The 27,679-nt window shown below is 60.1% G+C and overlaps 1 protein-coding gene across 1 annotated transcript in view; it reads right to left on the bottom strand.

Moving 5' to 3' along the window:
- Positions 1–26,583, bottom strand: part of MLPH (melanophilin) — a 42,967-nt gene extending 16,384 nt beyond the window's left edge. The window contains exons 1-8 of the mRNA XM_066345570.1: positions 26,442–26,583; positions 21,092–21,225; positions 7,319–7,543; positions 7,047–7,159; positions 5,160–5,198; positions 3,474–3,577; positions 2,210–2,344; positions 630–849 (exon numbers count right to left, since the gene is read on the bottom strand). Coding sequence (XP_066201667.1) covers positions 630–849; positions 2,210–2,344; positions 3,474–3,577; positions 5,160–5,198; positions 7,047–7,159; positions 7,319–7,543; positions 21,092–21,201 — 946 coding nt within the window. The 5' untranslated portion in view covers positions 21,202–21,225; positions 26,442–26,583. The remainder of the gene's footprint in view (positions 1–629; positions 850–2,209; positions 2,345–3,473; positions 3,578–5,159; positions 5,199–7,046; positions 7,160–7,318; positions 7,544–21,091; positions 21,226–26,441) is intronic.
- Positions 26,584–27,679: the final 1,096 nt, after the last annotated feature.

Genomic DNA, 27,679 nt, shown 5'->3' with positions numbered 1-27,679 from the left:
TAGGGGAAGGCTTTGGTGTCTGGGATCTCGGCGCCTGCGTCAGCAGGGAGCCTGGGCTGCAGTGTACCATGCCCACGCCCACAGGGCACAGGGAAAGAGAGCACTTTGGGATTTCATTATGAAGCAAACTGTCTGGTGACAAGAGTCAGCCGGGCAAGCCTGGGTTCTCAGCGCCCACAGGCCTCCTGGGAGATTCACAGCTGGGAGCCCACCGGGGGACCAGGGTGGGTGGCACCCGCAGGGGCACGCTTGGTCCTCAGCTGTGGAGATGCCCTGTCCCCATCAGGATGGGTGGTCCTGCGACCACTGGTCTTAGGCATTTCAGGGAGATCTGCACGCCCCGATCCTGCCCCAACGTCCTCTCTGGAAGGTGGCGGTGAGCTGTGTGGCCAGGCCGGGCATCGGCGCTGGTTTCTCTGAGGGGTCCCCGGGGTGCACCCAGCTCAGGGACAGCAGGCGTGCACCCGTGGTGTCGGCCAGGACGGCTCACGCCCATTGATCACATGGTCACATGGGAGGAAGGTGCCGGTGTGTCTCTCTAACCTGGGCTGGTGGGCAGGGTTTCCAGAAAGCCCCCCTCCCCCCCACGCAGAGCCCAGTGGGAAGACCGTGTGGTCAAGGGCACCTACCAGGAGTGGCAGCGACCCCCGGGGCGGCTGGGCCGGACTCTACTGGCAAGCAGAGCTCGGCGAGGGCATCCCATCCGGCAGGTGGCAGGCTGTCCGGCTGCTCTTCTGGATGGGGGTGGCACCCAGAGGCCCCAGCACCAGCCGCCTGCAGGACCAGGGTCTCCCGGGAGGGGGCCTCCTCCCTGCAGGGCTCCTCTGTGAGGGCCTGAGCGCACGGAGCCTGTCAGCCACAGAGGTTGAGATTTGGGGACAGCGCCTTGGCGTGGGGGCCTTTCCAGTGCACACCCTGAGCGTTCCCAGGCGTCCTCTGACTGACCGAGCACTGGACACCTGCCCTGTCCCCTCCTCCAGCCCCTCGCCCGCAGTTTCCTTTAGTTTCAGAACTCCTGTGCCCATTGCCCACTCTGCTTCCTGTCCCCAGGGAAGAAGCCCGGGTTCCAAAAGAGTCACATGTCTCACAAGGAGCCAGACACACGTCCTACAGCCTCAGGGCTTAGACCCACCCAGAGACCAAGCCTTGAGGAAGTGGGTGGGAAGTCATTTGGGGGGCATGGGGGATACACTGTTCTGTGTCTATCTTAATAATCCCTGAAGGCCAGTGGGTGGGGGTGGGGCGGCCCCTCACCTGCAGCCCCCACACCTCCTCCACCCTTCCTCCTTGGGCCTGCAGAGGGTTCCCCCTCTTGTGCCATCGTCCCCCAAGGAAAGGAAGTGCCAAGGGCTCCAGGAAGCCACATGTCCCCCCTTCTCTCCAGCTCGGCTGTGCTGGGGTTGGGGCAGGAAGGAAGTCGTCCCCAGGCCCGGAGCCCACAGGACGTGGGGACTCCATGGCCTGGAATTGCAGTAGGAGCAGGACCATCTTGGGTGCTAGCTCCTGACCCTGGTGACCTGTCCCCCAAATAAGACGTCTGTAGATCAGCCTGGGAAGACGCAGCCCTGACCCAGCTCTGGACAGGCACCACCTGAGCCCGGGGGACCCCTGGAGTTCAGGGGTCTGGCTGAAACGGGGTGTCACTCTGGCTTTTGTGCCCAAGCTGCCCGTTGCTGCCTGTGCCCTGTGTGTGACGGGCACAGTCTCCAGCCCTGAAAGTCATCCTGTGAGGCAGTGACCACCACCCCTTCCCGGGGGACAGGGGTGGAGCCTCACGGAGCCCCAGACCAAGGTCACAAAGCTCAGGAGCAGAGGGACCCCAGGGCGTGGCTGCTGGGGGCCCCTGAGGATGCCATGTGTGCTGGTGACAACCGGGGGCGGCCTCTTCCCCACTGTGGACAGTAAAGCCTGTGGCTCCTTCCACCAAGACGGAGGTCCCCACGTGGCAGCCCAGTCTGAGTCCTGGGTGGACGCAGTTCTCTGCCCTGCCCTCCTGAGTCACGGGTCCTGCCTTAATTCTGGGACAGGCGCCCACCCTGACTTCCCCGTGCCCCTAACTCAGCTGCCCTGCACCCCTCACGTCCACGCTGCCAGCTCAGCCCCTCCAGAGATTCTGGTCCTTGCAAGGTGTGAAGTGTCCGGGTCCTGCCCCTGACCTGTGGCTCGGTTTGTCCCGGGAGGGCTGGGGCCGAAACGAGAGCCCACTGACCTGCAGGCTGTCCAGGGTGGCCGGGACTGAGGACGGCCTCGGGCGGGGACTGTAGGGCCCGGTGGAGTCATCAGAGTCGGCCTCGAAGTCCACGCTGTGAATGGGGAGCAGGCGCTTCTTCTTGGCGGGCGTGGGCTGGGCAGGAGGAGAGTCAGGGTCAGTGGACGGGGTGGGCCGGGTGACCTCCACCCCCATGCCCCTGTCCCGGGAGGCGGGGTGGGTGCTAGGGGTGAGCTCCAGGGCTGCACCGGGGGCCCGCCCAGCGCCCACTCCACCCTCGCCGGTCTGCAGGCCCGGCACCCCTGGCTCGGATGAGCAGAGGCCTCTGATAAGCACATGCTGATGGGCACAGGCCCCGGGAGGCTGCAGCCTTGGGGGGCAGGCAGGCTTCCACAGGGCTGCGAGGTGCTTCCCACCCCTGGGGTTTCAGCCACAGGAAGGGTGTGCCCGCTGGGGGGCAGAGGTGGGAGGGACAGCCCATGTGCTTTAGATGCAAGAGCAGAGGGTTAGTTCTACCCACCCCCCACGATGATGTTCATCCTTAGATGCATGTGTAGGGAATAGTGCGGACCCTGGAGAATATTCTGGAAGCTCAGTAAGTGGCATGGACACAATTTCGTCATAAACAGATGCATGTGTTCCCCATGGGGCATCCGGGCAGACCGGGCCAGCGTTGTGTCTGACAGACCTCGTCACTCCCCAAGGGGCTCCGTCTGCTATGCTCATTAGCGCCCCCAACCTGCTCCCCTTCCGCCATCCCACCCAGACACCCTGCCGGATACTTTGCTTGTCCTTATCACCAAAAATAAATTTTCACATAAGTGAAAACAGAAACAAACACCAGTGAACAACAAGGCTCATGGTTGGCCCTAGAAAAAAAGCAAAACAGCTCATGAAGGAGAGACGGAGGGGTTTACTGCCCTGAAGTCTGCAGGGCCACCGTAGAAGGCCACCAGTGTGTCCCCTGGGACCTCCGTCTCCCTCCCGACGTGGGAACTGCGCCAGGCAGGTCTGGTGGTCTAGGCAGCCTTCTCTGCAGGCTTCTGCCCACCCCTCAGCTTGCTCTGGGTGTCTGACTCCGACCATATGCTGAAAGCACTCTCCTAGTTGGAGCCTGGTGACCTCAGAGATGGTCTGGGCGTGGCCAGGGGAGGCGGGGCCTCTGTGCGCAGGCTGTGGTGGAGTCATGGCGAGTGAGCTTTTCAGGGAATCAGAGCGCAAGGCTGAGGCTGGGGGAGTGGAGGGCTGGCTGAGGAAGACTCACTCTGCGGCCAAGGGGCTGGGCCTGGGCCACTGTGTCCGGCTCTCCATCCGTATCTGTCTGCTCACTGTCTCCACTTCCCTCTCCAGGGTCTGGCTCAGGCCCACCTGCAACAGACACCTGCATGACTCTATTCAGGGAGAGATGGAGTGGAGGCAAACCCTGTCTATCCATCCATCCATCATCCATCCACCATCCATCCACCATCCATCCATCATCCATTATCCATCCATCCATCATCCATCCACCATCCATCCATCATCCATCCATCATCCATCCATCATCCATCCATCATCCATCCATCATCCATCCATCCATCCATCCATCCATCCATTCCTTCTCCATCCACCCATCCCTTTTCCATTCATCCATCTATCCATCAACCATCCATCCATCCACCATCCATCCATCTATCCATCCATCCATCATCCATCCATCTATCATCCATCTATCCATCCATTCCTTCTCCATCCATCTATCCCTTTTCCATTCACCCATCTATCCATCATCCATCCATTATCCATCCATTCATCCACCCATCGTCCACCCAATCATCCATCCATCATCCATCTATCCATCCATTCCTTCTCCATCCATCTATCCCTTTTCCATTCACCCATCTATCCAACCATCCACCCATCATCCATCCACTCATCCATCCATCATCCATTGCCAAACACCCAGGCAAGGTCTTCTGTAGCCTTACAAAGACCTCTCCAAACATTACTTAAAACTGGTCCTAATCGCAGCAGAAAACTAGTGCTCTGCATCAATTCTCTCCATGGTCACACCTGCAGGTACTCACCCTACGCTGACATCGTCCATATCAGACAATCTGAACACATGGGAACTGTGGGCGGTAAGGGAGCCCGAGAGCTGAGTTTTGTTTCCAGAAACAGGACGCTCCCCCATCGTCTCATTTCATCTGCTTCTCAGCAGGTGCAGCCTCAGGCCCAGCTGGGAGGGAGGCAGGCTCAGCCCCAGGGCTCTTCCCTCTCTTCTCTCTGCCCCCTTTCCTCTACCCCCCCCCCCACATGAGTGCCAGCCAGCCGGTGCCCCCTTCTCAGAGGACAGACCTGGTCATTATTTGTATTCTCCCTGGACAGTGACCGTCTTGAGGAAACTCACGTCAAGCAGCCAGACAGAGGGTACTGAGACATGGACCCTGTCTGCATTGAGGGAATGTGGACATGGGTTTCCAGAGGCTCCGTGCGCACGAGTGTGTGTGTGTGAGTGCGGGCGAGCGCGCGCGTAACTGGTCAGGGTGTGACCTTGCCCCTGTGATTGAATATGAACAGGATCTCCCTGACCCTTTGGTCATCAGCCCCTCAGGTCTCCCTCTCTACCTGGGACAAGGGTTTGGGTGACATTAACCCATCTCTAGATATTGAGCCGTGGTTAAAGAAACCCAAGGGATTTCCCATGTTCCTGATGTAGAACAGAGGTGTCTTTTTATTCTTTTAAAAAATTTATGTTTATTGATTTTAGTGAGAGAAGAGAGAGAGAGAGAGAATGAGAGAGAGGAACATCGATCTGTTCCTGTATGTGCCCTGACCCGGGATTGAACCGGCAACCTCTGTGCTTTGGGACAATGCTCTAACCAACTGAGCCATCCAGCCGGGGCAGACAGAGATTTCTTGATGGGGAGGAGGAAATGAAGGAAAGGGCATCTGAGCAAGAGACACTTACTGTGGACGTTGGGTGAGCTATGCGCCCTGTCAGACAGACCTGCAACCAAAGAGAGGCGCTGAGACAGACACCCTGTGGGGAGCCTGTGGGCTCAGGGGCAGGAGGGAGGGTTCCTCCTGTCCACGCCCCCCCGCCCCCGTTTCCCGCAGCACCTGCCAGTCCCTTTACCAGTTACGTTACGGAGCCTTTAGGGAGGCGCACCACCACTCTGAAGGCTGCTCGGAAGACCCCGGGGCCCCCACCAGCTAGCTGTATTAGGTCCTGGCTGGGCCAGGTTTCAAAACATTAGCCATTGTTTGTTGAGATGCTTTTTTTTTTTAGCAGCACAACTTCACCAGCTTTTGTGTCCCTTCCCTGCACCCTCTCTCAGTGGACCGTGTTTGTGGGCGCTCGGCAGACAGGGAACACAGCCCCTGGGACGTCCCTCCAGGGACCTGAGACCCGCCTCTCCGGGGCGGAAGCCTCAGCTGGCCGGGAATCAGGTTCCTGCTGCCCCCACAGCGCCACCTCCTGGCTACCGGTGGTGACAGCTTTGGAATTGGCAGGTTCCCTGGCAGCCCTTGTCTCAACCAGCTCTGGACCCTGGAGGGGCATCAGATCCCTGTGGCCTTTTACAAGGTGTAACACAGACTTCTGAGCCCAGCCAGGTCCCTAGCAATCAGCACCTCCAAGGACGGGGCTCAGGTCCTGGGGCTCTGACGTGGTGGGCGGTTTCCTGCCGTGAGCAGCTGACTGTGGGGCTGAGAGTCTCAGACGGTTTACAGTGTGACTTTTCCTGGGCTCCCTGTGGCTCCCACCCCCAAGCCCTGCAGAGGGGGCCGGACCAAGCTCCTTCTGCTGCAGGAGGACCCCTTGGCTGGCTCCTGGCTGGCCGAGTGGGCATGGGAGGTGGGGATTTTATGGGCTTCTGCTCGAGATAAAGATATCCACCTCGAAGAAGCAGCCTGGGGAAGAAAGCGGAAACGGCCACCAAGAGTAGGGTGACGGTCCCTCCCCAGGTCGCCGGGGCACCCCTGTCATGTCTGTGGTCTCTGTTGTGCTTATCAGGAGGGTCATTTTACTCTTAAAAAATGTCCTGGCTCAGCCCTGGCTGGTTGGCTCAGTGGTAGAGCATTGGCCTGGAGTGCAGGAGTCTCAGGTTCGATTCCCGGCCAGGGCACACAGGAGAAGCGCCCATCTGCTTCTCCATCCCTCCCCCTCTCCTTCCTCTCTGTCTCTCTCTTCCCCTCCCGCAGCCAAGGCTCCATTGGAGCAAAGTTGGCCTGGGCACTGAGGATGGCTCTGTGACCTCTGCCCCAGGCGCTAGAGTGGCTCTGGTTGCAACAGAGCGACACCCCGGATGGGCAGAGCATCGCCCCCTGGTGGGCATGCCGGGTGGATCCCGGTCGGGCGCATGCTGAAGTCTGTCTGACTGCCTCCTTGTTTCCAACTTCAGGAAAAAAAAAAAAAAAAAAAAGATGTCCCAGCTCAAATGACCTGTGAGTCACCCCCTGAACTTGCCATCCCAGGAGGAAGGACCTGGGAACACAGAGCGTGAACCGCGGCTCGGTCAGTCCATTAGCCGCCAAGTTTGAGAACCTGGGTGTGAGTTCTCGACTTGCTCTGATGCTCTGAAAAAATACGATGTCAGAGAGTGGGGGGTGACAATATGCAGGACTTCCCATGGGGCCAGATTGGGCCAGGGGTGCAGAAGTCTGCATGCACCTCACACAACCGACAGCAGGCCTCATAAAAAACACCAGAGACTGGGAATGACAGACAGGCGCTCACACACACATGTTCCAAAGGCATCTGCTTGGTCCCGAGATAGTAAAACACACCTGGGAAGAAAAGTCATCCCCTCCCCAAGACCCCCCCACCCCACCCTGCGCCCCGCCCACTCCTCACCTCTGCCCGGCAGCCGTCCGCAGAGGGACCGGATGACCTTGGCACTGCCGAACCGCTTGAAGCGAGCCCTCACGTGCCCATAGTACCACTCCAGGGAGCCCCGCTTCACGACTCTGCGGAGGGAAGGGGCTCAGGCCTGCGGCATCGCCGAGGGCGTGCCCCGCAGGTGTGCCCCACCGCCACGCACACACCACCTGCCCACCCGTCTCCGGCGGCGGGCCCCACCGAAAGGATGAGCCACGCCCCCAAGCCGGCAGGGTCGCGGGGCTCACCTGGCCAGGTGGCAGGGGCGGCAGAGCCAGGCCTCCGCCTCCTCCGGGTGGGCGTGGCTGCAGCCTGGGCAGGCGAAGAGGCGGCAGTCCCGGCATCGCCTCCGGCCGGCTGGCAGGAGCCGGTAGGGCTGCAGGCAGTGGGCGCAGTGGGTCTCGTTCAGGTGGGTGGCGTCGGACACCAGCTCTCTCTGGGAGCTGTCCTTCCTCATCTTGCCCCTCAGCCCCCTTGGGGAACAAGCAGAAACGGGGAATACGTCGGACCTCCCGTTTTCGCCACAGGCTTGAAATGTGTGAACACGCGCACAGCCAGACCCGCACGGGAACCTTCTCATGCGCCACCACACCGGGTTTAGACATGCCGTTTGAGTAGGCTGGCATCGAAGCGCTTGGTTTCTCCGGAAGTACAATGGCATTTGAACATTTCCATAGTCGTTGGTGATCGTGTAACATGACTTACCCTCGTTGCCCAGGGGGGCCACGAACCATGAAGGTCCAGAGTCTCAGGCCTGGGGCAGTTCCTCCCGCTGCCCGCACGACCTCACGCTGCTCAGCGCAGCAGGAGGAGGACAGGCAGGGGTCCTGAGGCCCACCGCTCTCTCTCTCTCTCTCTCCAGTTCCGAGCCGGCCGGAACCCGGGTCGTCTCTGTGGCAGGACTCAGAGCTGGGAGACTGAGCTCAGGTCTCCTGCCACGCTGGGGGAGTGTGGCCCCCTCGTCACTAGCGTCTGGTGTGTCACCTGCCTCAGACAGGGTGGGGCTGGTGGTTCTGGGAGCCCAGCTGAGACCAAGCCGGGCGGTCCTCGTTGGGCCACATGGTTCCCTGGAACCAGTCTGTTCCCAGGGCCATTGGTTAAAAGAAGGTGAGAGAGCAAGAGGGAGGCCCAGGCGGCTGCACAGCTGGCCAGAGCAGAGGCCACATAGCATGCGGAGAAAACGCTTGTTGAGACGCCAGGTGAGGCGCACGCGGTTCCCTGGGAAGCCCTGGCCAGTCACACTCACTCCACCATGCAGACCCTGAGCCGAGAGCCACCCCAAGTCGGGGGACGTCAGGTTGGGCCCCCCCATTGAGGAAGCAGACAGGTTGCTGCGCCCTCCCGACAGACAGCGGTCAGAGATTCCGAGGGCCAAGCCAGCCAGGGGGCATTTCCTCAGCAGGTGGTTTGGGCTCCCTCCCCGCACGGGGAGGATGAGCTGACGCCCCTCCTGGGTCCCCACAGGGCACGGCTCGGCTGGCTCGGCTGGGAGGGCGTCCAGAGCAGGAACCGCCCGGCTCCCGCAGACCCAGGAAGACCACAGCCCTAGTCCTCAGTAACATGCAGCTTCCTGGTGAACCGCCCAATCCCACGGCCTGGAAAATGCGCCCCCAGACAATGAACACAGCCCCTTGTTCCGCCTCAAAGAACGTCTGCCAGACGTAATATTTTTCATTTCAGAGGAGATCAAGGAAATCTACTCTTAGTGACAAAATTAGACAGACACTCGGTGCCGTTGTCTCCTGAGAGTGCCGACCCTGCAGCGTACGACAGGGTCCTGAGGGTGCGGGTGAGGCGGCGGGCGATGGAGGGGTTCTGAGAAGCTCTGGGGGGGGCCGACGCTGGATTCAAGCCCCACTGACCGCACCTCACTGACCTTCCTCTCCCAATTACTTATGAAAATACTCACCAAGGTAGATATGAAAATAAGACTCCTGTCTCAGCTTTGGGGGAAAAAAAAAAAGCCAAGTGGTTGTAGAAACTAGGGGAAATATTGTCAGCCACTGACTACAGTGTAGGTAAAGCTGCACGGACAAGGCAGAGTCATAGCCTCCAACAGAGGAGCACAAGCATGGGGAGCCAGCTGGGAAGGCCCATCTCCTCCATCTCCACTCTGGCTGTATCTGTGTCAGCCAGAAGACAGAGAGGTCACCTGTCCCCACGAGTGCCCTGCCCCTGGGGCCCATCACAGCAGAAAGAAAGATGAGGGCCCAGGGAGGCACCCTGCACCCCAAAATGTGAAGTCCTCTTAGTAAGAGCACAGAAGAACCCTAGGCTGGGGGCGGGGCAGGGGTAGCTGGAGACTGATCTGTTTCCAGCGTAGAATATGGGGGGAAGGATACTTCTGCTTCAGGCTTTTTCGAGCATCACTTTCTTCCTTCTGAGCTGGAGAACAGGAGGGGAGGGAAGAGGAGACCCCACGTGGGTCCAGCAGAGTAGCCCCAGGTGATGCCTGCAGCACGGGGCACATCAACTGACCTGGAGACACCCAGCCGCCAACCCCGGTGGGCCAGATGCCTCTGCATCACAGGGACATCGACAGGCAGAAGGCCACTATGCAGCCGCAAGTTAAAGTCACCTTCTGGAATAGACGACACCTGGAATGTGATTCACCATCCGACACAGAAGGAGACTTGAAACGAGTCTGCTTGGTGTGCTGGTTGGGGCACAAGGGGGGGGAGGGACGGGAGATTAAGAAGAAACCAGGCTCGGCCCTGGCCGGTTGGCTCAGCGGTAGAGCGTCGGCCTAGCGTGCGGAGGACCCGGGTTCGATTCCCGGCCAGGGCACACAGGAGAAGCGCCCATTTGCTTCTCCACCCCTCCCCTCTCCTTCCTCTCTGTCTCTCTCTTCCCCTCCCGCAGCCAAGGCTCCATTGGAGCAAAGATGGCCCGGGCGCTGGGGATGGCTCTGTGGCCTCTGCCTCAGGCGCTAGAGTGGCTCTGGTTGCAACATGGCGATGCCCAGGATGGGCAGAGCATCGCCCCCTGGTGGGCAGAGCGTCGCCCCATGGTGGGCATGCCGGGTGGATCCCGGTCGGGCGCATGCGGGAGTCTGTCTGACTGTCTCTCCCTGTTTCCAGCTTCAGAAAAATGAAAAAAAAAAAAAAAAAAAAAAGAAGAAACCAGGCTGAGAAGGAAGGAGTCCGGGTCAAGGGGTCCGTGTCCTCCGAGGACACGGCGGATGTGATGGAGGGAACCCCCTTTTCAGGACAGGAGGAGGACGTGACTGGATGTGGAGGGAGGGGGCAGGGGCTGGAGGGGCGTGGAGAAGTCACACCCCAGCGTCCTCGCTCTCCCGCTCTTGGGGTGGACTCCGGTGGGGAGTGTGGTGGAAATGCGTGAGGGTTCGGGACAGCCCAGGACACCGGGGCTTGGTGGCGCACCCCCGCAGCGGGAGCTGGGGAGGACCGTGCAGTGGCCACAGCTCCCAGACCAGCCCGGGTGGGGCTCCTGTGCTCCTGCACTTGTGCTGGGCATTGGGGTGAATCCCTACCCCAAGACCACGCCCCGGCAGGACGGCATCAGGTGCCGAGAGGGCCAGAGGGCGGGCGGGCAGGGTCTGGAGGTCGGCACAAGGGGCCGTGGCACGCGGGGTAGACAGGCAGCGGTCAGGGATCTCAGCTGCTCTCAACACCCGGCCATGACCATTCACACATGAGCGCCGGTCCCCATCCTGGAAGCAGACCAGACCCTCCGCTCTGCACCAGGGACCGGCCGGAGCCAGTGGACAGGGTGTGGAGTCGAGACCCCATCACCTCTGTCACCGTGAGGGCCAGAAACCCTCCCTCTCATCCACTGCTGACTTGGCCGGAAGCAGGGGACGGGGCGGGGGACGAGGGGCTCTGGAAGGGAAGGCTGAGCCCCAGGAAGACATCAGGTAAGTGAGCAGAGTGCGGGGTACGGGAACCCACAAGCTGACGCGTTCCTGCTGACGGAGGGGCGGGGATTCACAGCTGAGATCAGGGAGGTGGCCACTAAACCACCCCTGCCGTGCGCAGCCTGGCTGGGCGGGAGGGGGCTTCACCACGCCGCCACAGATCACCCTAAAGCTACACAAACGCTCTCCCACCCGGGAGCAAAGAGGAGCCGGCCCTCCAGATGAGGGCAGCGAACCCACACAGGTGGACAGAACCACACAGGTCCAGGCGGGAGCGCATCCCTGCCCGCCTGAGCAGAGCAGCACGGGCTACGTCCGTCTGACGGAACCGGGTCCGGCTGGCTCGGGGCTCCTCTGCCAGGCTGGGGTGGGGGAGGGGGCGGTGGTTAAGCTCCTGTGGCTGCAATAACACCGTTCCACACATTCAGGGGCTTACAGCCACGCCCATGCATTATCTTACAGTTCTGGGGGTCAGCAGTCCGACCGGGGTGTCACTGGGCTGAAATCAAGCTGTCGACAGGACTGTGACCCTTCCTGGAGGCTCTGGGGCAAATCTGTCCACTTCCTGTCCCCAGCTGTGAGGGGGCGCCTGCATTCGCGGGCTCTGGCCCCTTCCTGTGTCTCCAGAGCCTCCATGGCGGTTGGAGTCCTCCTCACGGCCACTGTCTCTGGCTCTCAGGTGCTCCGGCCTCCTCCTTCCTCCCAGGTGTCGGGCGCCTGTGGATGGCAACCTTGGGCCGCCTGGATTACCCTGGTCACTTCCCCACGACCTGGTCAGCTGCTCAGCAGCCTGAATTCCCCTTTGCCACATACCCTCACGTTCTCACAGGTTGGGGGGATCTGGAGGTGGACACTTTGTGGAGGGTGGGGCTCATTATTCTGCCAGAATTCTGAGGGGAGAGACAGACGCACAAACATAAAACCCATGTCCCCGGGGCCACTCCTGAGCACGGCTTGCAGGCACACTCCAGAGGCCGGGGAATGCGGGTCAAGCCCACCCGACCCCATGGAGGGGGCTGTCACCGAGAGGACCAAGGGGTCGCAGAACGAGGAGGCAACGTTATTCAAAGACTGAGCGTAAATGTCAGAGGCTAACAGCCCGAACAGACCACCCTGTTGCAACGGCTGCGAGAGAGCCGTTAGGGGAGCCCAGCATCCCGGCTGTCCGAGCGGACGTCAGGAATGACGGTGGGGGGAACGGACACATGCCGATGTCCTCTGAGGGCCTCTGGAGAGAATGACCACGGGACGACAAAAGTGGTGAGGAGGAAATACAGGTGGGGCAGAGCCGCTGGGCCCCCTGAGAGATGCCAGACAGAAGAGGCCCCGGGCCGGGCTGGCGGCTCACTCCCCGTTCCAGCGTTTGCTCAGCCCTGGAGTCGTGCCTGGGTGCCAAGTGGCCTGCCTCAGGAGCCTTCCAATTCCTCGTGATTGTAATTATTATTATTATTATTATTATTATTATTATTATTATTATCGTTTTTAGGGCAACCCTTGGTTCTCCCACGACTCACGCTGGGCAGCGTTTCACAGAATTTTTTCTCAGGAATTCAGGTCTGTTTGCAGACATGACAAAGGTCCCTCACCACCTGTTTGCCTTTTTGGGGCAGGTTCCCAAGCCTAATATTTGCCCTGTGGGCCGTGCCTCTGAAACAGGGCGTCTGTTTAAGGACGCTGCCGTCCTCGTCCAGGGGCGTGAGTCCCCAGCTCCGGCTCTGAATTGAGGAAAACGCAGTAATTCTACCCCAAACACAGCTCAGAGGCCCCTCAGTAATGCAGGAAAAGTGGCTGAGAGGACTCCAGGTGAGCAGAGAGAAGGCAGGGACAGGTCAGCCACCAGGACTTCGGCCACAGCACATCGAGGGTGGGGGCCGACTCCTTCCCCACACCGGGCATCGGTCCCTCTGTCCAGGCTGACGGGTGACCAGGGAGCACTGCTCCCTTCCCGAGGAAGGGAGTTAAGAAGCTGGTGACTATTGACTGGACGTCCCTTCAAGAAGGTTTCCTTCGGTGCTCCTCGTATTTATGGGACATTGGAAAATAAAGAGATTATCCTGTTTGTACTTAGAGCCTCTTTAATACCCAAGTACCATGAATGGACGTAGAACCCTTGGAAGGTAAACACTACAGAACAGCACACAGCAAGGTCCCCACCCGCCTATATCCCCACGGTTAGCAAGGACCCGACATCTTCATGGCCAGGAGACGGGCCTCACTGGCACTGTCCTCATCGGCAGCTGAGCGTAACAGGAGCCACATCGTGAGGTGGACTGAGGACTACATGAGGTGTTTGTTTAATTTTACTGTTCTCTTTTCTTTTCTTTTTTGTGACAGAGACAGAGAGAGACAGACAGAAGGACAGATAGGGACAGACAGACCGGAAGGGAGAGAGATGAGAAGCATCAGTTCTTCATTGCAGCTCCTTAGTTGTTCATTGATTGCTTTCTCATATGTGCCTTGACCACGGGCCTTCAGCAGACCAAGTAGCCCCTTGCTTGAGCCAGCGACCTTGGGTCCAAGCTGGTGAGCTTTGCTCAAACCAGATGAGCCCGTGCTCAAGCTGGTGACCTCGGGGTCTCAAACCTGGGTCCTCCGCATCCCAGTCTGACACTCTATCCATTGTGCCACCTGGTCAGGCTTGAGTTTATTCTTGTACATGATATAAGAAGGTGGCCCAGTTTCCTTTTTTTTTTTTTTTTTTTGGGCATTGATCCGTCCAGTTGTTTTAACACCACTCATTGAAGAGACTGTCACTTCCCCACAGTATAGTCTTGCCTCCGTCATCGTAGATTAATTGACCATGTCAGTGGGGATTTATTTCTGGGCTCCTTACTCATTCTATCCCATTGATGTATAGATCTGTTTCCATGCCGGTACCATGCAGCTTGGCAGTATAGCCTGAAACCAGGGAGCATGCTCCCTGCCACTCTGTTCCTTCTCACGGTTTCTCTCGCGCCCCTGGTGCACAGATTAGCTGATATTCTCCACAAGGACTGAATCCCAGGGGGGGAAGGAAGGATTTCAAGGGAACACAAGCAGTAAGAAACAGCGGCCTTCCCAGCGAAATGCCTCTCTGGCCTCAGGAGCTGGTTGCTCACAGCCGAGGCTGGACCCACCTCCCAGGAGCCTCTGCTGCCCCCCACCTCCCTCTGGTCTCCTTTGAGGACATCACCCAACCCCAGGGGGCCCTCCAGGACCGCGAGGGCCAATGCTGCTGGAGTGTCCGTCAAAGACGGAGGTGCCCCTTTGAGCAAAGCCTGTGTTGTTCACCTTCCCTCCCCACACCCAGGGCGGGGGCCACACCCATGGGCTCACAGGCCATGCCCTGCACGGGCAGCAGACTAGACATCAGGACGTGGGTTCTCTCACAGAAGCGTCGACCCTATTCTGAGGCTCCGAGTTCTTCCGGAGCAAGACCCACGTCTTCGTGGCAGTGCCCCGCCCCCCACGCCACTCTAAGGCCCCTCCTGACGCAGGTTGTTAACTCCTAGTTTTGTGCACCTGAGCCTGGCCAGTTCTTCTGCGCTCAGCTCCGGCTCCTGACCGGAAGCCAGGAATAACATCACACCCTGTTCAGTAAACAACCCACTCCCAAGTCCCTGGTCACACATGCCAGCTTCAGGGAGGGATTTGCATCTGCGGGGGGGGGGGGGGGGGGTGATTCAAAGGTGAGATGGCCTCCCCCGCCCCTTCCTTCTCCTCCAGTGTCTGAAACAGCCTGTGGGGGGCGGGGTGGGGGTCCTGGCCACTGGGGAGCCAGACCCTGAGGGGATTCCTTCCCATCAGTTCAGAGGGAAGCCATGCAGGAGATCAGGGCCGTTGGCAAACCTGTTCCCTGGAACAAACACTTCTCTTTGGAATGACACTGAAGAGGCTCCCGGGGAGGTGGAGGGAGGTGGGGGGAGGGGCTAAGACCTCCAGCCTCCGCAGTTCCACAGCCGGGGACAGGGGACTTGGGATGTCTTCAGCACAGCCTGCGGGGCGGCTGAAACCTGGCCCCCAGGGTCACAGGCTCTGGTGTCACGGAGACAGCCTGGTCACACCGGTTTTAGTGAATCCTGTCTCACAGCCTGAAGGTCTTCGATCCTGGTGAAAATCAGGGACCTGGGCAAGCTCATCTGTCACGGGCTCTGACGGAGGCCACCTGGAGGAGGGCTGGTCTGCAGTGTTGGGGGGTGGCGGTCGTCACCCCAATTGTATCAACACCCTTTCCAGTGGATGGACGCTCTTCTGTCACAGGGGACGGACGCTCTTCTGTCACAGTGGACGGGCGCTCTTCTGTCACAGTGGACGGACGCTCTTCTGTCACAGTGGATGGACGCTCATCTGTCACAGTGGATGGACGCTCTTCTGTCACAGTGGATGGACGCTCATCTGTCACAGTGGACGGACGCTCTTCTGTCACAGTGGACGGACGCTCTTCTGTCACAGTGGACGGGCGCTCTTCTGTCACAGTGGACGGACGCTCTTCTGTCACAGTGGACGGACGCTCTTCTGTCACAGTGGACGGACGCTCTTCTGTCACAGTGGACGGACGCTCTTCTGTCACAGTGGACGGACGCTCATCTGTCACAGTGGGTGGACGCTCTTCTGTCACAGTGGACGGACGCTCTTCTGTCACAGTGGACGGACGCTCATCTGTCACAGTGGACGGACGCTCTTCTGTCACAGTGGACGGACGCTCTTCTGTCACAGTGGACGGACGCTCTTCTGTCACAGTGGGTGGACGCTCTTCTGTCACAGTGGACGGGCGCTCTTCTGTCACAGTGGACGGACGCTCATCTGTCACAGTGGACGGACGCTCATCTGTCACAGTGGACGGACGCTCTTCTGTCACAGTGGAGACGCTCTTCTGTCACAGTGGACGGGCGCTCTTCTGTCACAGTGGACGGGCGCTCTTCTGTCACAGTGGTCGGGCGCTCTTCTGTCACAGTGGACGGGCGCTCATCTGTCACAGTGGACGGGCGCTCATCTGTCACAGTGGACGGGCGCTCATCTGTCACAGTGGACGGACGCTCTTCTGTCACAGTGGACGGGCGCTCTTCTGTCACAGTGGACGGACGCTCTTCTGTCACAGGGGACGGACGCTCATCTGTCACAGCGCTCTTCTGTCACAGTGGACGGACGCTCTTCTGTCACAGTGGGCGGACGCTCATCTGTCACAGTGGGTGGGCGCTCATCTGTCACAGGGGACGGGCGCTCTTCTGTCACAGTGGACGGGCGCTCATCTGTCACAGTGGACGGACGCTCTTCTGTCACAGTGGACGGACGCTCTTCTGTCACAGGGGACGGACGCTCATCTGTCACAGTGGACGGGCGCTCTTCTGTCACAGTGGACGGACGCTCTTCTGTCACAGGGGACGGACGCTCTTCTGTCACAGTGGACGGGCGCTCTTCTGTCACAGTGGACGGACGCTCATCTGTCACAGTGGACGGACGCTCTTCTGTCACAGTGGACGGGCGCTCATCTGTCACAGTGGGTAGGCGCTCATCTGTCACAGGGGACGGGCGCTCTTCTGTCACAGTGGACGGACGCTCTTCTGTCACAGTGGACGGGCGCTCTTCTGTCACAGTGGACGGGCGCTCTTCTGTCACAGTGGACGGACGCTCTTCTGTCACAGTGGGTGGGCGCTCTTCTGTCACAGTGGACGGACGCTCTTCTGTCACAGGGGACGGACGCTCTTCTGTCACAGTGGACGGGCGCTCTTCTGTCACAGTGGACGGACGCTCTTCTGTCACAGTGGGTGGACGCTCTTCTGTCACAGTGGACGGACGCTCTTCTGTCACAGTGGACGGACGCTCATCTGTCACAGTGGACGGACGCTCTTCTGTCACAGGGGACGGACGCTCTTCTGTCACAGTGGACGGGCGCTCTTCTGTCACAGTGGGTGGGCGCTCTTCTGTCACAGTGGATGGACGCTCTTCTGTCACGGGCTCTGACGGAGGCCGCCTGGAGGAGAGCTGGGCGGCAGTGCTGGGGGATGGCGGGTTGTCACCCGGATTGTATCAACATCCTTTCCGGTGGACGGACACTCCTATCTGGGGAGAAACCCGCCTAACACACCTTGCTGTTAACTTTGTAAAATATGAAAAGAAACACATGTTTGTTGTGGCTGTTCTTTGATTGTTTCCAAATGGGCGTAGTCTGTTGAGCAGGTTGCCTTCTGGCGAAATCTGCTCTTGAGCCCACAGGGAGCGGTCTCCACGTCAGGGCCAAGCTTGTTTCTGGGTTTCCCAAGGCCTCCCCTGCTAACTGTGTGGTCAATGACCTGGGCAGGCTTGTCGTGCTGGACCGTCCATTTGGCGTCCCCTTCGGAGCAGGACAAAGACATCAAAAGCTCATCTGAACAATTCCTGGACTGCCACGTCTGTCCGGGCCTCCCAGGGAGCGGTCACTTGAGGACCGGTGTCTCCATTCTGTCTGCTGTTGATTCACAGATCAGAGAGTCGGGAGCTGGGAGCAGACAGGAGGCTGTTCCTCGAGGAGACCGCGAGGAAACCAGGGACGGGCTCCGGAGAACCGGAACCACGGGGGTGGGGCGGGGGACCAGAAAGGGGTGAGCGTCTGCGTCGAATGCGGTTAAACGCGCAGATGAGCACTGGGAAGAGGATGGGAAGGAGGGGTTTGTATTTTAAAAGTTCTCTTCAGTTATAAGAATGAACTGCCGGTATTTCAGGCGACTCACCCCGTAGAACCAGGTTTGGTGTCAAGAATCAGTCTTAACGCTAAGCTCATTTCCAACACGTCCTTTCTGTCTCAGCTGGCCGCTTCCCCGGTGCCTGGGCCCCGCGGCCGCCTGGGGGGCCCGGGGAGGTGTGAGGGGACAGTGCAGGAAAGGTTTTTCATGGACAGAGGCAGCTTTGCCTCTTGTTGCGTATTCGACCAACAACAGCACAGTGAACAAGAGACAAAAACATCAAACAGAAGAAAACACACTAAAAACCCTTCTCCCCCCCCCCCCCCACTGTTTTCAGGACTCTGGGTCACCAGCCAGAACCCTGTGTGCACAGTGAGAGCTAACAGCCCCACCCCCAAGCACAGGGCAGGCCGGAAGATACAGAATCCGATTACCCCCCCTTCCCCCCCACTGCCCCATCTGAGAAGGCGTCTCAGGCGTTTCTGAACCCAGAAGTTGCCCTGACTGTGACCCAGCGGCCTAGGGACCTGGCGGAGTGACAGGCTGTTCACAGCCCAGGGTTATCACAGTCTGGTGATTCCTAACAGGAGACCTCTTATCGGGACAGAACTCAGAGGTGACCTGGGCGTGTCTTCTTCTCTTTGCAATGCAAAATGACAGCAGATACAGGAAACGCAGGGACATCAGAGGGAGTTGACAGTCCCAAGTGGGAAACCCCCTTAGACTAAGTCCAGACGGAAGGAGGGTCTTGGGTAAGAGAGTGGCTGCCTGGGGCCCAGCAGTGGTTCCTCCCTCTGCCCCCCTCCAGAGCTAGGCCCCCCTCCCTCTGCCCCCCCCAGAGCTAGGCCCCCCTCCCTCTGCCCCCCAGAGCTGGGCCCCCCTCCCTCTGCCCCCCCCAGAGCTGGGCCCCCCTCCCTCTGCCCCCCCAGAGCTAGGCCCCCCTCCCTCTGCCCCCCCAGAGCTGGGCCCCCCTCCCTCTGCCCCCCCCTAGAGCTGGACCCCCCTCCCTCTGCCCCCCCAGAGCTGGGCCCCCCCCTCCCTTCCACGCCATCTGCAACAAGAGCTGGGCTGCCCGGAGGCAGGGTATGACCCGTCCCTGGGAAGACAGGTCCCTCTGCCCAGAGGAAAGGCCAGGCTGGCTTTGTCACTGCGAGCCAGCCAGCGAGTGGCCCAGCATGTGGCCCAGCGTGTGGCCCAGGGCCTTCAGCACAGCTGGAGGAGGCCAGGGCGGAGGCAGAGAGAGCTGCTCCGGAGAAATCAGTGAGAGAACACCGGGAGTTTTCCCCGAGTGAGAAAGCCAGAGGAGGGACCTCCGGATGTGGAGCAGTGGGGTGGTCAGAGGTGGAGACGGGGTGGGGGTGGGGGAGGGGGAGGGGGCAGGGTTGGGAGGTCACATCCTCCGAGGCACAGGGCTGACAGCTGCTGGCCGGCTGAGGTCCCTGCCCAGCACCTGGGAGCCGGTCAAGCTCTGCTGGGGGCTCCAGCCTCGAGGTCCGTGCAGGTCACTCAGGGGCAGGCGGTCCCCAGAGACCAGTGGGGTGAAGGTGGGTTCATGACAGAAACCCAGGGGGTGGGCAGGTGGTCAAGAGCACGTCACTGACCCACACGGTCCCCAGACACGAGAGGTGCTAAGCTCTGTACTTGGGCCACCTAACGACCAGTGAGTCTGCCGTGGACTCTGGTCCGTGTCAGACCCCGGGCCCCGGGCCCCTCACTGCTGCGCCTCTGTCTCTGTCCGGCTCGGTCTTTCTCTACCCGTGTCCCCTGCCCTGGGTGGTCTCCTCGGTCTGTGGTTTTAAGTTCTAGGGTCAACATCCTAATCACCCAAACCTGTGGCCATGTCACCTGACGTGGCAGAAAAGGGACTTGAGAGATGTGACTAAGTTATTGGGACGGGAGGTTATCCTGGATGATGGGGAGGGGGGTTCAATGTCATCACAGGTCCTCGTAAGGGGGGCAGGGAGTCGGAAACAGAGGGGGCCGAAGGGGCCGTGCTGAGGGTGAGGCTGGCCTCAGAGGAGGAGGCCGGGCCAGCAGCAGAGGGATGTGGACGCTCCTAGGAGCTGGAACAGCACGGAGACGGGTTTTCCCTTTCTGCCCCTAGAGGTAACGCAGCAGCCCTGCTGACACCTGGGCTTTAGGACCTCTGACCCCAGAACCGGGAGACCTGGGCTGGACGCTCGTCACTCAGTCTGCAGTAGGACCTCTGACCCCAGAACCGGGAGACCCGGGCTGGACGCTCGTCACTCAGTCTGTAGTAGGACCTCTGACCCCCAGAACCAGGAGACCCGGGCTGGACGCTCGTCACTCAGTCTGTAGTAGGACCTCTGACCCCCAGAACCGGGAGACCTGGGCTGGACGCTCGTCACTCAGTCTGCAGTAGGACCTCTGACGCCCAGAACCGGGAGACCCGGGCTGGACGCTCGTCACTCAGTCTGTAGTAATTAGAGCCGCCGTGGCAGGCACATCCGCGTGCTGAGAACGCCCGTAACCCCATCCCCCCGGCTCCAGCCCAGCCTGTGTGTGGCCCCCCTGCGCACGCCGCGGTGAGCAGGCAGTCCAACCCCACCTGGGCGTGTCTCAACCGTTCCCCACTGTCCCCCAGACCCGGCCTCACGGTGCCTCCCCCAGGTGAGGGGACAGCTCCATCATCCTCCGAGCTACTCAGGCCGCGACCTTGGAGCCCCCTGTGATCCCCCCCCACCATTTTCTCCACCCCACGTCCAATCTGTGGGCAAACTTGCCGGCTCTGCCTTCTAAGCACAACTGACCGCGTGTCGTAACCCGCGGCTGGCAGAGCAGAGGTCAGAGGTCAGGTCCTGCCGTTCCTCTGCTCAGCGGCCTGCAGGGACTTAGAGGCAGGCCCAGGCCCCGTGAAGGTGCACAGGACCCACCCCTGCTGCCCGGGACCTCCCCTCCCTGCCTGGGGCCCCTTTCACCTCCTCGGGTCTTTCTGCTCAATGTCTCCTTCTCTCAGGCCCACCGACCCACAGAGACTCCCAGAGAGGTAACGAGGAGCCGGGGGAAACCAGACGTCAGAGGTGGGGGGAGGAATAATGCCCAAGGTAGAAGGGGGTTAGGAATGCCTGGGGAGGGGGTTCAGCTCGGTTGATGGAGAGTGGAGGGGCTCTCAGACAGGCAGGCGGAAAGTCAGCCTTACCCTAAACACCCCCACCCCGACCCCAACATACGGGGTGTTTCAGACTAGACTGAGTCTTCACCCCTTTATCATCTGCAATGTTGGGGCCCACGTATCACCCAGTTTGGCGATGTCACCCGGGAGGCGGGGTCAAGTGGAGATACAGCTAATTCAGGGAACACCCGGAAGTCAGGTTGAAGGGTCCCCTCGCTTTAAGTGCGAGGAAACTGAGGCCCGAAGGTGGAGCGTCTCCCAGCACCTGGCCTCCGTCCGGCGCCGCGCCCCCGCCCTGCGAGCCCCGCGCCCGCCCGTCCTCGGCGGCCGGCCGTGGGAGGACGCGGCCCTGTGGGCTCAGCCTCACACTTACTCCAGTCTCTCCTCTTCTCTCCGTCGAAGCTCAAAGTCCCGCTGAACCACGTCCCAGACGTGCCTGGCCTCCTCGTCCGTGAGCGTGGACAGGTCCAGTTTCCTCCCCATCTCTGCTCCTCGTCAGGGTCACACCTGGAGGGTCACAGAGTCGCAGCGTCAGCCCAGGGAGCCCGCGAGGCCCCGGGCAGCACCCAGAGCCCCGGACTCCCGGGCAGCACCCAGAGCCCCGGACTCCCGGGCAGCACCCAGAGCCCCGGACTCCCGGGCAGGACCCAGAGCCCCGGACTCCCGGGCAGGACCCAGAGCCCCGGACTCCCGGGCAGGACCCAGAGCCCCGGACTCCCGGGCAGCACCCAGAGCCCCAGACTCCCGGGCAGCATCCAGAGCCCCGGACTCCCGGGCAGCATCCAGAGCCCCGGACTCCCGGGCAGGACCCAGAGCCCCGGACTCCCGGGCAGCATCCAGAGCCCCGGACTCCCGGGCAGCACCCAGAGCCCCGAACTCCCGGCCAGGACCCAGAGCCCCGGACTCCCGGGCAGCACCCAGAGCCCCGGACTCCCGGGCAGCACCCAGAGCCCCGGACTCCCGGGCAGCACCCAGAGCCCCGGACTCCCGGGCACCATGTCTGTACCCGGAGTTAAGCGGTTTCCCCGAACAGGGAAATGAACGAACCTCTGTGGAGAATGCCCACTCCCTAGTGAAAGGGACCGATTTCCCGCCCTGGACCTCACCCTCTGGGGCACTGGCTCCTTCTGCTCTTTCCACTGTGGACAAGTGCCAGAGGTGTCCAGGGACACGCTCCTGAACACAGGGAGGGTCCCCTCACTGCCAGCTGCTGAGCACCCGAAAGTGCCCACCGCGGAAGCATTAAGAAAACGTGCCTTGTGCCAGCGAGGTGTCTCCGTTTTTTTCTGGCACGAGCGGTTAATTACGAAAAGTGACACTTTCTGAACAGCATTCAGAAAGCATTTGAGATGGAAATTTCCACAGAGATCCCAGGGCTGTCCACTAGAAAGTTCCCTGGCTTGTGCCTTAAAATTGGTGGAAAGAAATTTATATCTATGTTTTTGCCCAACCCCTCAGCATGGCCACCCTCCAGCGCGGCCCGACAGTGAAGCCGCGTCAGGAGGGGACCCGAGCGCCAGCATCGTCCAAACTGCCCTCGTTAGAGTTGCGTTTAGACCTGGACAAGAAAACATTAAGTCAGAATTGACTTTTGATGCTCCCTGGAGTACATACACAGTTTCTGGGTTTTAAAAAGTCGGAACAAAAAGTTATTTGATGCATGACTGGTGTTTATTCAGTTTTCTTTTCTTTCTTTCTCTTTCTTTCTTTCTTTCTTTTTTTTTTTTTTTTTACCACATTTGAGAAAAAATGGTATCCTAAGAAGCACATTCATCGAAATTCTATTTTCAGAGCAGATGAAAACACCGTGACCATCAGCTGAGCCGTGGCACCCCTTCTCCTGGGGGGCGGGGGAGGCCCACGTGGACTCCCGGCTGTGTGGAGAGAGGCCAGCCAGCAGCACACTGAGATGTGAGCGGGGGAGGCCGCGGAGCGGGAGGCCACAGGGACCGTGGTGATCCAGCTGGGCTCTCCCTCGGAGGCTTCTTGACGACCCCGAGTTCCCAAGGAGAGTGGTACGTGTCCACTGGGCTCCGTTTAATAAGCCGGTGGTGAGCAGAGACATAGTTTGAAATATACACCCTGTGTAAAGCCAGTAGCTACGGCCACCATCACAGCAGCCTGGCCCATGCAGGTTCGCATTGGATTCGGACAGTCGGTAAAGAAACAACGGAGCCAAAAACTGGTGGGCCATCATCTTTAATCCTAGCTTGCACCCGGTGGGCAAGTAAAAACACACACTGGGCTCCAAAACCCACTCACATTCAGTGCTCACAAAGCTACTGACTTATCCGAGTTTCCTAGAATCAAAGGTTTCTAGCTCACCAGACTTATTCACCTCTGTTCCCCATCTCCTTCCTTCTCCCTGCACAAACTGGCCTCTCATTCAACACTCCACCATCTTGGCTGCTTCTCCTGGCCTCCTCCACGTGGCCCTTCTCTGCTCTGCTCTCTAATGTTAATCTCAGGAACTGAGAGCACAAGCTCCCATTCTGCCCCCATTTTATAGTGTAGAAATGAAAACCTCCAATCCAATATACAAAATAGGGAAGTCTCTAATACAAAGTCACTTCTCTGGGGCATGATGGGATTGTACCACCCCACATCAAAAAGGGTGGGAAAGGCTTAATCCTAAAACCAAGCCCCAGGCTACAAGGATCCTGCCCACAACCCACAGAGACACACATTAATATCACCTGGGCGACGGCTTTGACGTGGGCAGCGCCATCTTTAACAAAGTGAGCATAATATATATATTTTAGCTGCCCAACACCCTGCATAGCTGAACCGAGACCAGAGAGATGTGGCCGCTTCCTGGGTCGGATGTTACCTGAAAAACGTTACCCAGTGCTTAGTTTTGATTCCAGCCCAACGACAGGGGCAGGGAGAGGGCGGGAGGGAGAGGGACCCCCGTTCAGACCCGGCCTCGCAGGGGGCTGTGCCAGGCAACCAAGGCGATGCTGCCGAGGGCAGGAGCTGTTCTGGGGACAGCCGGGGTTTGAGGGTCCCGGTCCACAACAGGGTCTTTGCCTATTGTGACTGAATGTTCCCATTCAGTGGGTCAGCAAAAGGCTTAACATTTTTTTGAAAACTGATATTTAGAAAATAATCTCAAGTTGAATGTGAAGAATATGTTTGATGTCAGCGTTTAAAAGGCACACACCAAAGCCGCTGGCCTTCTGGGGACACATTGGCTAGCAGCCCCTCTGGCTGGCTTGCCTCAGGCTGGGACACAGAGGGGAGTACTGGAAGGAGGTGGAAGGGCCGGCCCCTCCACCCCGGAACAGTCACACTGCGGGACCCACACGGGCTCAGGGAGGGGACCGCCTTTCAGCCCTTTTTCTCCGCGCTCATCACTCTCTGCTTCCTGGCTCAGGGAGGCCTGATCTCCTCCGGGCACCCCTCACCCACAGCAGTCAGGGGCTGCCCACGGAGGGCGCAGGGCTGCTTGGGCACCGGGCCTGGCCCGGCCCGGGGTGAGGGGGGAGCCAGCCCCCAGGGCGCGAGTGTGGGGAGGGCAGAGTCCATCCACCAGGCTCTGTGCCACGCCCCGTCCTGGTGTAGATAACTCCTCCTGGTCATGAGGTTCCTGAACGAAAACACTTCCGGTCTGTGCCCGTCCCACTGCTCAGAGCTAATCACGCTTCAGTCACCGAGACTGCCCCCCTTCCCCAGTCATTTCACAGTCAGAAGGGAGAAAAGGGGGTGTGGCCTGGGGGGGCGGGGAGAACTCACCAGAACCAGGTTTATAACATGAGTATATTGGACCCAAGCTGCTGAATTTCAGTGTGGTGTGTCACCTTTATTGTTCAATATTTGAGTTCGTATTTTGGCCAAATAAATTAAAGAGCAGTCTGGGCGGGGGCGTTCGTTCCTTCACGACACCTGGCTTGACCGCGTTGTGGGCGGGACGACCCCTGAGCCTCGGAACCATGGTGATTAATGGCGGTCACCGGGAGCAAATACAACTGGGAAGCCAGTCCGAGTCTCTCCCTGCACGCCCAGCTAACACTGCGGGAAGCCGGCTGACTCAGAGTCAGGTGTGAGGCGCTGTTCTTGCCAACAAAGGTGAGGCACACTCCTGAGGGAGGGAGGGCACAGATGCCCGCTGTGGGGACTCTGCCTGCATCTCTCGTGGCTGTCTGCCCAATGCTGCCCCCAGAGCTGCCCTGGGTGGTTCTCCCCACGGGCCGGACCTGCTGCCCACCGGGGGAAGTAGGAACAAGCCCCCCAGGCCTCGTCAGCTGCACCCTGAGCACGTTTTCCCGAGGAAGCCCCCCGCCCCTGCAGGCGCATCCCTGGGCGGGCACTCTGCGGCCTGCCTGCCGCCTACCCATTCTCTCTGCCACCCTGGTCCCTCATTTAGACACGGACACAGGTCCTGCGTTTGCAGCAAAGGCCTCAGCGCCACTGCCCACAGCAAGGCCGGGTCCCAGGCTAGGACTGTGGGTGTGTGTATGTGTGTATGTGTGTGTGTGGGGGGGGAGTCAGCAGGCGTCCCTGTGACCTGGGACAATTCCCTGGGTCTCAGTGTTTCCATCTTTACCACAGACAACTGTCGGGCTCCATGGCCTCTCTGGCCCTCTCCAAGGCTTGCATGAAGCCCAGATGTTAGAACTAAAGGTGGCGGTGGGGGGTTTACAAAGTGGGAGGATGGGGAGAGTTTTCCTCCAGAGCTTGTTTCTGAAAAGAACGAGACAGTCCCATCTCGAAGGTTGACCCAACCACCTGAGCAGTCACTACACTGTCCTCTGAGGCCACCGGAGTCACCTTTCCCATCAAGTCGACTTCACCCCAGTCCTTCCACCGGGCCCACTCAGCTGGTGGCAAGTCTTCAGTGCCTAACGCCTTCCTCAGTGAGACCACTGCCCGCTCGGCTGTGTGCCCGGCACTGTCCTGGCCCGTGTGCCAGCGTCGCTGCTCAGCTGCCCGTGGTCTGCATGCTCTGGCCCTCTCCCTGGACCTCACAGCCATGGGCAGGGTCAGCCTGTGCAGTCACTGGGCTACCCAGGGCCTCCCCTTCCCCCATCACCACTTCATCCTCTCAGAAAGAAATATGTAAATAAAATAAAATAAAATAAAAACAAAACCCAACACATTAAAAAAAAAAAAAAGGGCTCCAATCCAACTGAAAATGAAGAGAGGTTTTTAATATTTGGTCAAGAGCTGAGCCTATGAAACCTTTGGGGATGTATAAGGAGGTTTAGCTCAGGCATGGCGGGCAGAGCCTGGCCTGCACCTGTCCCCACGACAGGGTGGGCGGTCCAGGAAGAGGTCTGGCAGCAAACAAATGTTAACTCCAATAAACCCAGGGCTTCTGCAGACCCACAGGGAGGCCGGGACACCCTCAGGGCTCTGTCCCCAAGATCTGCAGGGCAAGATGCCCAGGAGGAAGTATTGACCCAAAGAGCCCTGGGCCACTGGGCAACCAGCCCCGTGAAACCCTCCGAGGTCCGCAGCCTCCGCGGAGACGGCAGGCAGACCCAGACTCGCACGCAAGTGGGCTTCCGATGAAAAGCACCGTTTCTCCTCCCAGTGGGCTGCCTGAGGGCCTGGACCCGGGGAAGTCTGAGGTTCGGGGTTCTAGGAGCTAAATGCGATTTCCTCACCAGCCTGGAGCGAGGCCGGGGGTTCCTGGGGGGCGTCTTCCCACCAGCAAAGCTGCACACCTGTCCGCGGTCCCTCCGTGGTGGCCCACCGTCCCTCCTTCTCCCGGTACTCACCGGCTCTTCCCCGGGGCGCCAGCCCTCCTTCGGACGAGGCTGCGGGTCTGGTCAGGGCGCACGGGGACAGCAGGGCGCGGGGCACGAGGCGGAAACTCCTGACTGCCTTGGCCTGCGGGCAGCGGCGAGGTCCCGGGGCTGCCCGCCCGGGTCACGTGCGCCGCGCCCCGCCCAGCTCGGGGAGCCGGCACCTCGGGGTGCTGGGCCGGCCGGGAGGAGGGGCGAGCACTCCGGCGCCGTGCGGGAGGCGCCCGTGCAGGGGAGAACCCCTCGCTCCTCGCCCCACGCCAGCTTCGGGGAGAAAGGCGGCGGCGGGGAACGCTGGGTTGAGCCCACACCTGGCGAGGCGCGTGGCTTCGCAGGTGACGCTGCCGCACGGCCCTGCCCTCGGTGCCGCTTTCCCGACTGAGCTCTGCCGCGGAGCGCGCGGTCCCTCGCTCACTCCGCGTCCCAGCTCCGCAAGGAGAACGCTCTTGACTCCAGCTTTTCAGTTGGGGAAACTGAGGCTTGGCGTAGCGCCATAGCCAAAGCCACAGGCTAAGTGGGAACACCGACTGGAAAGTGGGATTTGGAACCCAGGGTTTCCTCGCGCAGATCCCGTGGCCCTCACCGCCTCCCATCCTGCCCGGCACCAGGACGCCCCTGGACCCGGAAGCCCACGGCGCCAGCACCCCTGCCACGGCGAGGGCACCGAGTCCTCGCCCACCGAGAAGAGTCCTGCGGGTCACACGGGGGCGGCTCCGGGCGGAGTCGGGATCCGCGCGCTGACGGGGCGGGGCGCGCGCCGGGACGCCCGCAGGTGCGGGGACCTTCCTCCCGGCTGCGCCTCTGCTCCCGGGCGCCGCGAACCGCGCCCTTCTCCGGGGGCAGCCAGCATCTTCTCCTGCCCACCCGGCTCGCTCGCTCGTCCTTCCCAATTCCCACCTCCCCTCTCGCCTCCGGATTTGGGCGCACAAGAGCACTTTCCCCTCCTCTCTCTCTTACTTATTAAAAAACAAAACAAAACATTCTTTCCCCCTGGAACTACTTTTGAAGCTCAGTTTCCATATCTGCATGTTGGGGATAGGAATATAAATAAATAGCCAATGCTGTCAGGTGAACAGTTATTATCTCCATTTTATGATAGAGGAAATTAAAGCTTATGGGATCGTTGAGATAGTTTGTAAGGAGCTTTCAAAAGCCACAAAACGCTACTCGGGTTAGCGAACTGGTTGCAGGTGCGCCCACCGCAGCCCTGG

Source organism: Saccopteryx leptura, chromosome 7 (assembly GCF_036850995.1).
Source record: "Saccopteryx leptura isolate mSacLep1 chromosome 7, mSacLep1_pri_phased_curated, whole genome shotgun sequence".
Taxonomy (NCBI): domain Eukaryota; kingdom Metazoa; phylum Chordata; class Mammalia; order Chiroptera; family Emballonuridae; genus Saccopteryx; species Saccopteryx leptura.
This window is presented reverse-complemented; position numbering and strand designations above follow the sequence as displayed.